Source organism: Adelges cooleyi, unplaced genomic scaffold (assembly GCF_023614345.1).
Source record: "Adelges cooleyi isolate 19-005CV unplaced genomic scaffold, UGA_ACOO_1.1 ACOO_flye_CR_arks_rails_tigmint_CR_PRNA_2, whole genome shotgun sequence".
Classification (NCBI taxonomy): Eukaryota; Metazoa; Arthropoda; class Insecta; order Hemiptera; family Adelgidae; genus Adelges; species Adelges cooleyi.
In genome coordinates this window covers 8764705-8778987 of record NW_026095860.1, presented here as the reverse complement: position 1 = coordinate 8778987, position 14283 = coordinate 8764705, and the positions used below count along the sequence as shown (strand labels likewise).

At 30.4% G+C, this 14283-nt stretch overlaps 2 protein-coding genes across 3 annotated transcripts in view; one reads left to right on the top strand and one right to left on the bottom strand.

Moving 5' to 3' along the window:
- Nucleotides 1-2665, top strand: part of LOC126833410 (zinc finger protein ZIC 4-like) — a 32075-nt gene extending 29410 nt beyond the window's left edge. The window contains exons 2-4 of the mRNA XM_050564734.1: nucleotides 694-863; nucleotides 971-1191; nucleotides 1593-2665. Of these exons, the coding sequence (XP_050420691.1) occupies nucleotides 694-863; nucleotides 971-1191; nucleotides 1593-1743 (542 nt within the window). The 3' untranslated portion in view covers nucleotides 1744-2665. The remainder of the gene's footprint in view (nucleotides 1-693; nucleotides 864-970; nucleotides 1192-1592) is intronic.
- A 3756-nt stretch (nucleotides 2666-6421) lies between these two features.
- LOC126833781 (maltase 2-like) lies at nucleotides 6422-13774 on the bottom strand. Of its 2 annotated transcripts, XM_050565319.1 has the most exons (10): nucleotides 13392-13774; nucleotides 12884-13063; nucleotides 11288-11445; nucleotides 10748-10873; nucleotides 10375-10613; nucleotides 10114-10312; nucleotides 9160-9611; nucleotides 8845-8985; nucleotides 7797-7989; nucleotides 6422-6549 (listed from the first exon to the last, which is right to left on the bottom strand). In XM_050565319.1, exons 1-9 carry the CDS (start codon nucleotides 13549-13551, stop codon nucleotides 7833-7835), a joined length of 1812 nt encoding a protein of 603 aa, XP_050421276.1. In that variant the 5' UTR covers nucleotides 13552-13774; the 3' UTR covers nucleotides 6422-6549; nucleotides 7797-7832. The 2 variants fall into 2 exon arrangements, with proteins under 2 accessions (XP_050421276.1, XP_050421275.1); XM_050565318.1 differs by lacking the exon at nucleotides 6422-6549 and having other exon boundaries at nucleotides 7739-7989.
- Nucleotides 13775-14283: the final 509 nt, after the last annotated feature.

Below are 14283 nucleotides of genomic sequence, written 5' to 3'. Positions count from 1 at the left end.
TTAGAGAAAAAAATATATAATCGCGACCAAGGACGATATGTGTGCAGTAATAATTGTCAATCTTGTACCGTTTGAATGATAGCACCTATTGTACATTCATAATGCTCGTATAGCGTAGTCAAGATACAAAACACATAACACAACGAAGGAAAACACAAAAATCTTGCCTTTTTTTCTTCCTTTGGTTGCGTATTCGTATATTCTATAAAGACCTCGGTCGTTCTTCAGGCATTCCCACACCACTTATGGTCGCGATTTATGGGCCGTCCGAGTAACACAAGTGAATCTTAAACTCCCGAAGTAACCGTGTCGTTCTCTGACCATCAAAAAAAAAAAAAGGTCTCGACCTAAAATCTCCAAGGATTCTACATGACCTTTTTTTTTCTCTTTAGTGTATTATCTTCAAAATATAAGGTATATTGAGTAATTTAGTGGGTCCGATTAGGTTCCGAAAAATTCCACCATCGACGATACAAAATCAATAAAATACTTGTCCGGATTTCAGTTGTGAATTACTCCAAAAGGCATTGTGAATTTTGTGTATACAATGCAACCAACCCGCCGGGATCGCGTTCACGTGTTATTTATTCATGTTCTTCTTTATAATTTTTTTTTTTGTGACTTTAGGATCACTGTGTATGTCACGTGTTCGATGCACTGTAATAACATTGTTGTGTTTTTTTTTGTTTACAGGCGAGAAACCGTTTAAATGTGAATACGAAGGATGCGACCGAAGGTTCGCCAACAGCTCGGACAGAAAAAAGCACTCGCACGTACACACTTCGGACAAACCTTACAACTGTAGGATATCTGGTTGTGATAAGTCGTACACTCACCCCAGTTCGCTTAGGAAGCACATGAAGGTGATTATTGCATTATTGAAATATCTAAACTGAGCTTTGCTTGACCACCTTTGGCGTTATGAAACTTAACTTCACTAAGTTTACTCAACTGGAAATTATCTTGACAGGTGCACGGTAACGGAAAGCTGGACAGCGACGGCAACTACGATTCTGAAGATTCCAACTGTTCGTCCGGCGGATCCATCAGGGTGACCGACAGTTGCACGACCACCACACCCAGCATAGTGTCCCCCGGCGACCACCACGGAGGCTCTCAGACACCGTCCATCCTACATACGACGGCCACTTCGGCTCTGCCGTTGCCCACTCCACCGGCAGCATCAGATTGGTAAGTTTACATCGAGTACCGTACAAAGACATAACCGGCCAGATACACAATTGTCGGTTATTATTATTTTGAAGTACCTTTATTAATTGCCCTACACAACAAAATCTTACTAAGACTCTTCATTTTCTTTGCCACAAGACACCACCCGGTAAATTTCGGGCAATAAGTTTTCTTAACAACATCACCTTTAACGTTATCGATGCACCGAGAAATAAGAGTCTTAAGATTCAATTTTGCTACAACTAATGTTTTACTGTACATTAGTATCCTAAAAGTTCTCCTACCGTCGTACACTTTATATTTTACCGGTGTACTTTTTCCTTTTGGCGGCGCCCTTACACCAAATCCAGTATAGGTTTGAAATTGCAATGTTGTTTTCAACATATTCAATCTGTTTTCAGGTATATGAACACAGGTTCGTCGTCCATGCAACCTTCGCCGGTCGACCACGGGCACCATCATTATCTGGACCTCAACCACCACCATCCACATCATCATCATCCCCATCACGCGCCACTGATGACTCACCATCACGGCACTGCGGCTTATTGAAACAAATCCCCCACTTCATACACTAACAACAACAATAACAATGGTGGCCTAATGACATCCGCTCAATGGAGATAGCACAACGCTAACCAGCCAGGCCACGTCGGTTGCGCTCGCCATCATCTCGACCAGACACTTAGCGAGTCTTGATGATTTTTTCACAAGATGGCTTACTTGCTATTGAACTGACTGACGAGCAACATGCGAACGATTCTGCTTATTATGCGTCGATATGTTATCAAATGGTTATTTATACATATATATATATATTTATACCCTATGCGAGTAATAACTGATTGTCTACACCAATTGTGGGACTTTTCATTTTTATTGTCGGCCGTCTTACGATTTTTGTGTGGATTGTACGTGGACGCATTACCGTTGTGAAGTGGGGGTGACCTGTGATTTTAATTTTAGTTTTTAGTGTGATATAACTGACGGGTTTTTCATTTGGTCGACAAATTTATGTTACGGTGAATTTGCAGTGTTTTCGGATTGACTAGCTGCAAACCATTATATTTTAGTCCTTAAACATATGACAACGTTGCTGATATCGAAATGTCTTTTTTTATAAGTATAAAAATATATTATATACATTTTAATCTGTATCTATATCTGTCAATATCTATATCCATGTGCCTTTTAAAATTGACTGTCTTTTTATTTGTGACGTAATGTTTTTTCATTTCTGATATTTTTAAATATACCTATTACCTATGTCTTAAAACAAAAAATATTATTAATGTAAGTATAATACAATTATCTTCTGTTACTTACAGGTTAGGTTAAATTTGTACAATCTTTTTATCTATAATATTATATTCAGCAATGAATTATACTCGAGATGAGTAAACGGGTCAAAATACTTACAGACTAATTATATGTAGAAATTTAATTTTATATGTGTTACGAATGCCTATGTTGTACAAAGATATTTAAAAATATAAATATATATGTGCATATTATATATATTATATATAATATATACAAATTATAAGTGATATAAAAAAGTAATCATATCAACATATTGTATTTTATTTATTACAAAAAAGTCCTCATACAACCTCCCATCTAATCCTTTATTTTTTCACATAATGACTATTTTCAAACTAAACAAAAGATATCTTTATAGTATATGCACGGTTTTAAATTATTTTTCACTACAAACTATCAACATATAGTAGTAAATTTTGAAAGAATCATTAATATATTATTTTTTATTACTAAAATAAAAAAATTATGAGTGAAAATATAATAATAAATAACTTCAGAAACTTGTTCTGAATACAGCAGAAAGTTGGTTAATTAAACCAATATTATGACTGTTTTTAAAAATTCATTAATTTTAAGATAATAATTAAGTAGATTTACAACTCGTGAAAATATCATAGAACAGTGTTCTTCTTAACTAGAGTATCGATTTACAAAACTATAAAAACTTGATATACAAAATCCAAGGTCATGTCCAATCCAATGAGAGACGTCTACATAAAACTAATCGTACATATTATATCAGTTTTAGTAGTTGCCACTAAACAATTTAAAACTTTCCACAGTATTCTTAAGAAACAATTAACAACTTTATATTAAGAGTATAAGAGTTTTCCATGTGGATAATAGATGTACTATAATATTATGAATACTGAAATTATTTTTTCCATTCAAATTTGATTGCTCGTAACGATTTTTTTTTAAATTTAGAACTCATTATTTATACGCCATATACACACAACCGATTGGAAGAACCATTTATTTCGACGGCAGCTAGTATAAGGTAAATAGAAGTAACGAATATGGAGATACCTAAGGTCGTACCACATTACCACCTGCGTGATGTACACTCGATCGTTAAACAGGGTCTTTATGATTGGGTTCCATCATAAACATGGCGTTTATATGGGACACCCCTAACACATTATCATAATATTCTCATTGCTTAAATTGGACACGGGTAGAAATGATACACAGTAGGAATCGGATAATTCATCTTCTTATATTATAATATTTGTAACGTATCATTATTAACATTAAGCTTTTAATAAAATTATTTTTTTATGTTCTCGATGTCTGAATAACCTATTCAACTTCCCGTAAGAAATCCCGTCGTCGTTTTTACTAATAGGTATGTTTCCCACCGGACACCTCCTAAATCCTAATCAATGTATAGTTATTTATAAATAAATAATATATTATATTAATTATATGATACATAACAATCATGTATATTTTTATAAACCAGTGTTAAATCAAACCAATTAAAAAAAAAAATCTTTTTAATATGGCCTACTGGATTGCAGGTGGTAGGCGTGTATATTATAATTTATGTTACCAAAAGTAACCTAACCTGTATATTCGGTATAGTCAAAATTCTGACTTCATAAATCAAGAACTATTGACATGCATTTTACAATTTATAAAACAATTATTAAACATGTTTGACAACATTATGAAAATATTTAATTTTTCCTATTTTGGGGTAGGGTTATTAATTCATTTTGACTGCTATAAGCCGTATACAAACGTCAAACTCGGAAAATAATTATCTAAAAATGTATTTCAAGATTAATGGATAAGCAAAATTATTCTAAATATTAATGAATTTATTTTTATTAAAATACAACTTATTCAAACTTAAATTTATACATATCTACTAAAATATTTCAAATTTAATAATAATGATATTTTAAGAAAAAACACAAATACTTATTTAGTTTGATTGTGAAATTTTTTTCCTAATAGTGATAGTAAAAGTCGTTCAAATTTGTTATAATATTTTAAATAATAACCACAATGGGAAAATTAAATCAATTCATGCTAGGATTTTGAATCAAATGTTACATCGCCTCTTTAATTGTCTATCCAAAGGAGTTCAGTTGGTTTTTTGCTGAAAACTTTATATTTATTTGTCCAATAATAAAAATGTATTAATTAATATAAAAGGGTATGATATTTAGCATTTTGATGATTAGACGATGATTAGATCTATTACCCAAAACTCTGTGAAAACGATTTATTACCTTACCATACGTATCACAGGCGAGTCATATAAAGGAATGATCAAAATCATTAGCTTTATAGTATTATTATAATATCATGACAATATACCTACTGTTTTATTTTAGTTTTACATTAAACATGTAATCATATATTAATATTGTGTTTTACTTATATTCTATTTAAGTATTTAACATAATTTATTCAAATAAATAGATACTTGTTACTTTTCAACTGTTGTCATTATAAAGTTGTACAGTGAACTGCAATATATTATACGTTTACATTTATATATTGGCACTTATCAAGACGTTTTTATTATTCATACTATTATTTGTGTGACTAATGCTAGTTTCGGCAACACGTTGAAAAGGCCAAGCAATAATAGGTAATATTTATCACTTATCGTTTAGATTCAGAGATGTGATGACCAGATGCCTATACACCAATTACATACATTACCACAAATATTGACAATGGTTGGTGTGATTTGTGGTCTGTAAAACGAGTGAAAATTTAAATGATTATACTTGAATACACATTATTGATGGCGTATTCCTATGTGTATTGTACTAATATCTGGTATAAGATAAGATTGACGAATTGACCAGTGGCATTTGTAGTAATAGCATTCAAAATATTTTGAAACTGACGGTTATATTGATGTTATTTTTGGTTGACAATCAGTTTTAGTTAGTCCTTAAAATTGTTTTTTTTTTATGTAAAACAAATAACGACATTTATAAAAATTTGTCGGATAGACAAAGCAAAAGTCTTAATCTTTTTATTTTTGTCAATATAGTGTTTATAATATTATGATTAATGTGTTCAGTGATGTGTACAGATTGCTAACTTATTTTTACACAAAAACGGCATGTGTTGATATAAGTATGAAATAAATGTTTAAAGTAAAATTATTCGTTGATTAAATAAATTTGTTTTTTTAATGACGAATTGGCAAATTTACTTAAATAAGTAAATTTGTAATGATTACAAAAATATAAAATACAAATTTACACTGAAGTGTTCAATGTAAGATAGGTACTTGAAAAAAATTGTATGATAATTTCAATTTTTTTTTCCTAATGAAAATCGGTGCGTTGGTTTTTTGTTCTAACGGCGCACGAAAAGAGCGTTTACGGAGTTTTGAGTAGGCAATTAAAAAAAATTTTAATTTTTTTTTTTAAAATTAAGGAAATATTAATATATAATATAAGGCGTTATGATAACATACGAAACCGACTAAGTCGAAACGGAGCTTAAGTAATAAAAGTTGCATATACATATACTTATAAACTACATACCAAATAGACTACATAATGTATGTAGTCTATTACGTGAATGATTTTCACGTGGTATTTCAACCCGTGAGAGTTTCAACACATTTGTATGTAGTCTAGTTGGTCACCAAATATTGTTTAAAAATGATGAATAAAAATGGTTGTAACATTATAGGTATAATTTTTACTTAAATGTACTTTATTTATTATTCAAAAAGAAAAACAATAATATTAACTTTTATGTAAGTACTTAAACAGATGATTTCTTATACTTAAATGAGGTTAATGGTACAGTCGAGAAAAACACACTAACTATCATAGAAATGTACAATGAAATAATTTACCCATTTTTATTACTACAATAATAATATAATTAAGTTATAATAAATAAAGAATAGCCTTTTTTTCCTACTGATAGGAACATTTTGTAACATGTTTACGTGTTTTTCCATTGTTTTCATTGCCTGCTTCATTTATAATTGTAATCATATTAATTAAGTAGTACTGCATTATGATGCTTTTTATGCAATTTTATCTGAAACAAAATACAAATTACTTAATAAAAGTTTTTAATTTTTATGACCTTTATAAGGCTTTTAGCTATAATATAAAAAAAATATTTGTTTTATCGATATATAAGGTACTAGTAGGTGTTCCTACTAGTCTGCTACTGTTTGGTAAATACAAAATATTCTATTGTTAAACTTAACAAATATATAACTTAAAAAATATAACTGTTTCAAAAATTTGATTTTATAAAAAAAAAGGTTTCATTTAGTTCTACATAGTAGTTTAATATTATAGTTATGGATGTTCTAGTTAGTAGAACAAAAAATGATTACTTAATTTATTGAATATATATAATTATCCATGATATAAATGTCTTTAAATAAATTATACATTTATTTCCAACAACAAAAACTCTAAAGGTAAACCTCATGATGTTTGCGCCTGTAAATTTTTAGATAGGCAACTAAAATAGCATTAAGGAGTAAACCAAATAGTATATACAAAAAACTAATACCACAGACCATTTTTCGTAAAGTCTGAGCGATACCGACAACATTAGTACGCGGTAACCGTTTTTTTAAAATTAATTTAGAAAAACGTTTACGAAAATTATTTCATATAAATATATTAATATTATGTACACTGGAAACTGTTAAGAGTTTGGTTTCGTTACTAATTTCTTTCTAATTGATATAATAATATTTCACACTTACAGAATCTTTCAACTCTGAGATATGTAATGATTTATTTGAATGCTTATGTTAATACGCATTTGTTAAACGTTCACCGAGTTCTCGCAATCATAAACGAGAATGGGAATATATGTTTTGAAAAAAGTCGTTGCTATGTTACATACCAATTCGTCAAACCTATTATAATGACTTGAGGTTTTATCGACCAGTATACCACAAATGTGGTAATTACTTATTTTTCGGAAATATATATTTTAGATATTATTTATATAGCTTCATTGCAACTATTGCAATATATTCAGAGTTCAATGCTCGATTGCACAAATATTTATTATAATATAACACAGTTATAATGCTTTATGGTTTAATGAAATTTAAAAACATTTCCGCAATAATTTTTTAAAAATGCACTTATTACATGTGCGCACTATTCCAAATATTCATTTTTTAACAAAAATGGGTAGTTTCAACTATTTTATTGTTTCTAAATCTAATATCTAACATTTATTGTAAAGATACATCTTCAAGAACTATACTTGTTTATTTGTATTAATTTCGAAGTAAATAATAATGTTCTAACTTGTATTGTTAATTAACAAAAAGTATAATTAAATTCTCAATGTTGGAAAATGGTCGAAATAGCCCAGCCTAGAGCCACGACAACAGCAGCGGTTATTATGAATTTACAGCAAGAAGGTTGTAAACATTTCTTGTTCGTCAACACCAACGACGACTTTGGTCTCATTGTAAAACTGTTGGCTTCAATTTTGTCACTAAAAATATAACGTATCAAACAGTGTTAACATATTTTCCAATAGTTATAGAAAAACAAAGTGTTATACCCAGTACCGGATTTCCGTTAAGGCTAGATAAGCTTTAAGCCTAAAGGAACCATAATAAGTATGGACAAATAAAACTATTTACTCATGATTAACAAATACTAATTAGTAACATTATTACACCTAAACAATATTGATAAAACTAAAATTGGAATCCAATAGTTCTGGAGATAGAACCTTTTGGCACAAAAACTAAAAATCAAATATTAGATTGAACCTTCTTGCAAAAAAATAAAAATATTATACCACAAAAAACTTTTTCTATAGTAATAATACCAACCCAACATACAAAATAATGTATATTGACCCTATTCACCATAACACCACCTCATTGGTTTATTTTTTAATACACATAGAACTTTTTATTTTTAATAAAATAGTTTTTGACTTAGATAGAACCTTTTTGTTCTAATAGTAAATACATTATATAAAGTTCTATCTAAGGTTTTGTAGTGTTTTATCTAATGTTATTTTGAAGTTATATAGAAATGCGGTAAAATGCATAGCCTAAAAGACGAAAAAAGTGAATTTTACAAAAGAACTCACATAGAACCTTTTGGATCTAAGCCCGCACATTATTATTTTTTATACGTTTCTTTAAATACCATTTTTTTAAGTGTTTTTCTGAATAATTTGATTAACATTTTATTTGAAATTCGCAATTTATTTCAAAAATAAAACTAATGTGATCTATTTTTGCCTATCATAGGGTGTTTTATTTTCAATAGCCTAGGGGCGCCAATTAGGTAAATCCGGCTCTGCGTTTACACTATAATTAATCGTGCTTACCCCGTCGAATACTGTGAGTTAACACTAGGCGTGTGCACTAACCAAGTGGAATCTGAAATCGATATTGCCGACAAGTCCACTTGTTCGTCTTCTGAACCTACATTCAAAACCACCAAGTAAGTTTCGCTTCCGGGTCGAGTTCTAAAATTAAGAAAAACAGTAAACGTCTAAGAATACGGCTGCGAAAACAATTAATAGTTCATATAAATACAACAAATGGCTATGTTTCAATATAATGGTAAACGTAAACGGTCTCCATTTGACTTATGGTTAAACTATTGGTAACTTATACCAACATTGTACTTTCACCATTACCTGGTGAAAGCGAATACCCATCGAGACAATATGTGATCTTCGAACGATCCCCTTTGTACGGTCCGCGTTTTTCTCAACTGAATCAGCCGCTTGTATACTGAGTAGTGACTTCGGCTTTGTTTTTTTTGCGCTTCCAAGTTAACCGACCAATAGTTTGGGTTTAACGGCAACCACGTGGTGAGGTTCGATGAAAATCCACTGTTTGCACTGGCGTTCCACTGGTAAGGACTGCGGCAGGGATCCCGGCTCAGCGACCTGTAGCCTGCCTGGCCGACGTTAAGTCCGCTGGGATCTACCGTTTGATCCCAACGTATGTTATTGTCCTCCATGCCTATCTCTTCGCCCATATACGTGAACGCGGCTCCGGGCAACAACAGGTTGACCATGTTCATGCCGTCCACCATCTCTCTGCCAAAACGCGTGGCCACTCGAGGTTGGTCGTGGTTTCCTATCTAGAATAGCAAATAAGAAACAAATAACTTATATAACTTAACTATTTGTTTGTTTTTTTTTATAAGGAACACTATACCTGCTAATACTTTTAAGGCGATATGTAGTTTAATCAGTTACTAATATAATTTAATTACTGATTAAATGTATTGGTAGAAATAGTGTTCCTTATACTGATGAGCCTTCTTACTAGTCAGCCTAACATTATTAATTCATTCTATAGAAGTCAGTAAGTTAATATCAAAACGTAAAATTTATTGAAATCTCAAGTCAATAATTTAACAGCGTTACAAAACATCACGAATAAAAACTAAAACGAACCGAACTACGTAGGTATTAAAGAGGTCGCTATACTTCCTATTTCTAAGAAGTAAAGTATAGGCAATTCTTTGCAAAATCTTGATTTAAAGCTTGATCAATGGTGGTACTTATTAATACGGTAATGAGTATTACGGTAACTTTTAAATAGAAATTATGATTTTAAACTGAAATTGAATAACTCACCACCCAGTTAGCACTTCGTCCACGAGGCAAATTATCTAACCAAGTATGCACGGCGACACTAAAATCCTTGGCATTTGACTGGTCGTTTATTTGGTCGATTAATCCGAAATTGAACGGCATATGAGCTCCCGGACTGAGTTCATTTCCATAATATAGCATGGTGTTTTCGATGGTTGAATAAGCTTCAGTTATCATGACTCTAAAAAGTATTAAATATTGTTGTTATAATTAGAGCATTTTATTTATACTTTGCTTTTTTACCTAGTTCTTCCGTCTTTATTTTTATATTCATCCATTACACTCCTGAATTCCGAAATCATTTCATATGTTTCAGGCAAGTCTTTGGTAAATGGATGATCATATAGCCCATAAGTGTTTAACGAACTAGACCCCTCGGGATTGATCGGTTCATCGTACAAATTTGGATCTTCGAACAAAAATGGTACCGCATCCACTCTATACCCGTCTACACCGCGGTCCAGCCAGAATCTCAAATTGTCCTGGTAACCCACACAGCAATAAAATCATTATAAGAAATTAAAACACATCACGGTTAAAAAGATAAGTCAAATAACCCAATTAAAAATCGTTAAATATCTAGCAACTACTTTAACTTTTTCTACAACCAGCTTACTTTCATGTTTTCCACTAACTGTTTGTTTCTGTAATTCAAATCTGGTTGTTTGGGATCGAACTGATGTAAATAATATTTTCCTCGTTTTTCGTTCCACGTCCATGCTGAGTTGCTAAACAAACTTTGCTAAAGATTAAAGAAAAAAATTAAAATTATAAATTTACTCAAATAGGTAGGTTGCTCTAAACGTTTTAAATTCCCTCCATATTTGTCTCAATAACACCGCTTTCTCATCTCTCATTCCTTAATGTCTATTATTATGCAATAAGAATGGGAATAATATGGTTAAATGTAGTCTATAATTTATATGGTATATTTATGAGATGTGTCGGAACGGCGAATGACTTTGGTTTTGTAAGGGGCTGTGTATTTTCTTTTTGACTAAATAACATAATATTACCTTACATTCTTCTTATGTATGGACATCTACTAATGTAGGTATGAATCATACTACTCGTAGCAGTGTTTATTTGTAATAATATGATTCACTGACTTAATATGTATTTTCAATATTAAAGATAGGCAAAAAAATAGCTTTACCCAGTTGTTTGGAGGTATTCTGTTTCCTTTTTCATCAGTTTTACCATCTTTCCAAATATAAAAATCTGAATAGGGGGCAATATTTTCCACAGACATTTTAAACCATTCATGTTCGTCACTTGAATGATTAGGTACAAAGTCTAAAATTAATTTGACACCTAAAATTACAAAGCAAAAATATGTTTTTAAAAGTTAGTGTAACTACGTTTATTTAGTTTTTACTTTTTATTAAATATTGTACGTTCCTATATATACTTAAAAACAATTATGAATGAATAACAAAATACTAAGGATACAATTAGATAAAAGATTTAAAAACTTATTTTGACGCTCACCTACAATATTTAATTAAAATTATAAATTTAAAGAAAAATTAAAAAAATTAAATTTTACTGCCATTTACAGTGTTAAGTAGGTACTTTTATTAATTTATTTTAACAATTATTATTATAAGTTATTAATTATTTTTAAGATATATTATATACAGAGTGATTTTTTTATCATGGGCCGCTCAATATATCACTTAGTTTAATTAATAATTGAATTTTTTTTTTCATAGTTTTTTTATATAATGTGATCTTAATTTTCCACAAATTATTATGTTTCTACCTCCCTCCCAAACTAGTTTTTTTGATAGCAACTTATGAAACTTAAATGGTAACGTATATATTTTTTAAACTTTTTAAATTAAGAATATTGCGTGCAGATAAAAATAATACTACAATTCACCTTTCCTCCTGCCCTAAACTTGAAACTTCAATAACTTCAAAAATATTTGCGACCATTTAAGTTTCAAAAGTTGCTTTCAAAAAATGTAGCTTGAGAGGGGGTAGAAACATAATAATTTGTGGAAAATTGAGATAACATTTTATAAAAACACTATAAAAAAAAAAATTCAATTTAATAATTGAATTTTTTTTTCATGAGTTTAATTAATATAAAACTCAGTGAGATATTGAGTGGCCCATGATAAAAAAAATCACCCAGTATTAAACAAATATCGCTCGGTTATTTTATCAACTTATAGTTAGAATAAGAAAATTAATTTTAGTACGTAACTTTAGAACCCATTTAGTATTGTTAAGTATTGACTGTCAACTCGATATCAACTGTCAAAAATGTATTATGCGTACCTGCATACATCTTTAGTTCTTATTTATTTTCATAATAAAATACAGCGACAAAAAATAATTATAGAATTTTATAAAATATACCGACCAAACTAGCTGTTTGATCAAATCAGGATTCTCACGACGGTGTAAACAAGGTCAACCTAATGTGATTTAACAATACAACTTCCGTTTCATTTGCATTCAGGCTCTACTATAGGGTACAGGCGAAGGTCGAGTGGGTCGGGTTTAATGACCCAAAGTGTTCATGACTGTATTTTTCCAAACATATTTTGTATATTTAAAAAAACCTTGATAAGTAATACTAATTTTAATGTCTAATATTGTGTTAATATATATATTAATATACAATACTAATACCAATACTACATAGTCATATTAATTGTCACATATCACGTTCCAAAGAGGTTAAAAATTAACAGTATTTTTCAAACACATCATATAAACGTGGAATTTGTGCGTTTACCTAATTCGTTTAATTTTTTTTGAAGAGATTCGAAATCCTCGATTGTCCCGAATATACCGTCCACTTGATTGTAATCAGAAATATCGTATCCAAAGTCCGCCATGGGCGATTTAAAAATGGGTGACAACCAAACACAGTCGATTCCCAAGTCCTTAAAGTGATCAGCTTTTTCCTCGATACCTATATTGCCACACAATGTACAAAATGTATTTAAACTTAACAGCAAATACAGTTATATGCACTAGTTATCGCAGCGGTGCAACCAGATCATTTATTTTTGTGATAGGTTAAAAGGATGTATGACGTTAAAAGTAATATTGGCGATAGCAACTCATAAGCTCTATCCCTTTAAATACGTTATTTTACTTCAGGTAACCTCGGTTAGGTTTTTATCACCAATCTAAATGAGATAAACAAATAATTTTATTTTATAATTCCCCTTCCCCTATTTGGTCGTACCGCTGAATGCTGATTATTACGTTATCGAAAGGAACTATGTACACTATACCTTTGAGGTCTCCCACACCGTCACCGTTGCTATCCTTGAAGGATCTCGGATAAATCTGGTAGAATACTGCAGTTTGCCACCAATCCAGGGGGTCATCCTGATCGTTTACGACGTGATTGCCTGTTGCTTTAGCCGCCCAATATTCTAGTACTCTGACCATACTCGAATTGAAAGAGTATATTTATTTAAAAAAAAAAATGAATCTTACTTTTTCACTGGATTTTATTTAACAAACCGACATCAAAAATATTTACTGGTGTTTTGACGCACTAGATCGCGAGAATACAGTTTTCAAGTGGTATTAGTGGGCCCCAGCTCATAAACTGTTCACCGCTATCTATACAGCTGTTGTTGTAGATGGCAGTACTTTGACTCACACTTTATTATACTTGTAATAAAAATAGATAAAACCTACCGAGACAACAAATGATTAACGTTTAAAACTCACATCTAATTACTGTATTTGTGTATGTATGTATGTAGATATTTATTAATAAATTTGTTATCAAATAAAAATATTTCATTATTTCTTGTATACTCTTAAAACGCATTAATAACAAAAATGAATCCACAACATTTTAATTCTATCATTTGAGGTTAATTGGAAGCCTTTCATTAGAGATACTTCAAAACAGGAAAGTAATGACTAATATGTTAAAGTATGAATTCGAGTAACACAATTCAAATGATTTTCTTTTATAATATAAAAATAAACAATTATCTCATCATAGTAATAGCACTTGACAAAGCAATTATTTGTATAAACATAGCTGTTAATTGAGGACGTAAAAGAAAAGCCCATAATAATAATTTGTTATTTGAAGCGTAATCATAAAACAAGTAAATATAATTAGGAAATTGAGCAATTAGAAAATACAGTGTTTAATATATA

What these genes read in the sequence shown, in the direction of transcription:
- LOC126833781 (XM_050565319.1), bottom strand. Translation starts at nt 13,551, where the DNA reads ATGGTCAGAGTACTAGAATATTGGGCGGCTAAAGCAACAGGCAATCAC. An exon ending in GAATACCTCCAAACAACTGG is followed by an intron (nt 10,874 to 11,287) that starts GTAAAGCTATTT and finishes TTTAATCTTTAG; the next exon opens with CAAAGTTTGTTTAGCAACTC. An exon ending in AGTTAGTGGAAAACATGAAA is followed by an intron (nt 10,614 to 10,747) that starts GTAAGCTGGTTG and finishes GTGGGTTACCAG; the next exon opens with GACAATTTGAGATTCTGGCT.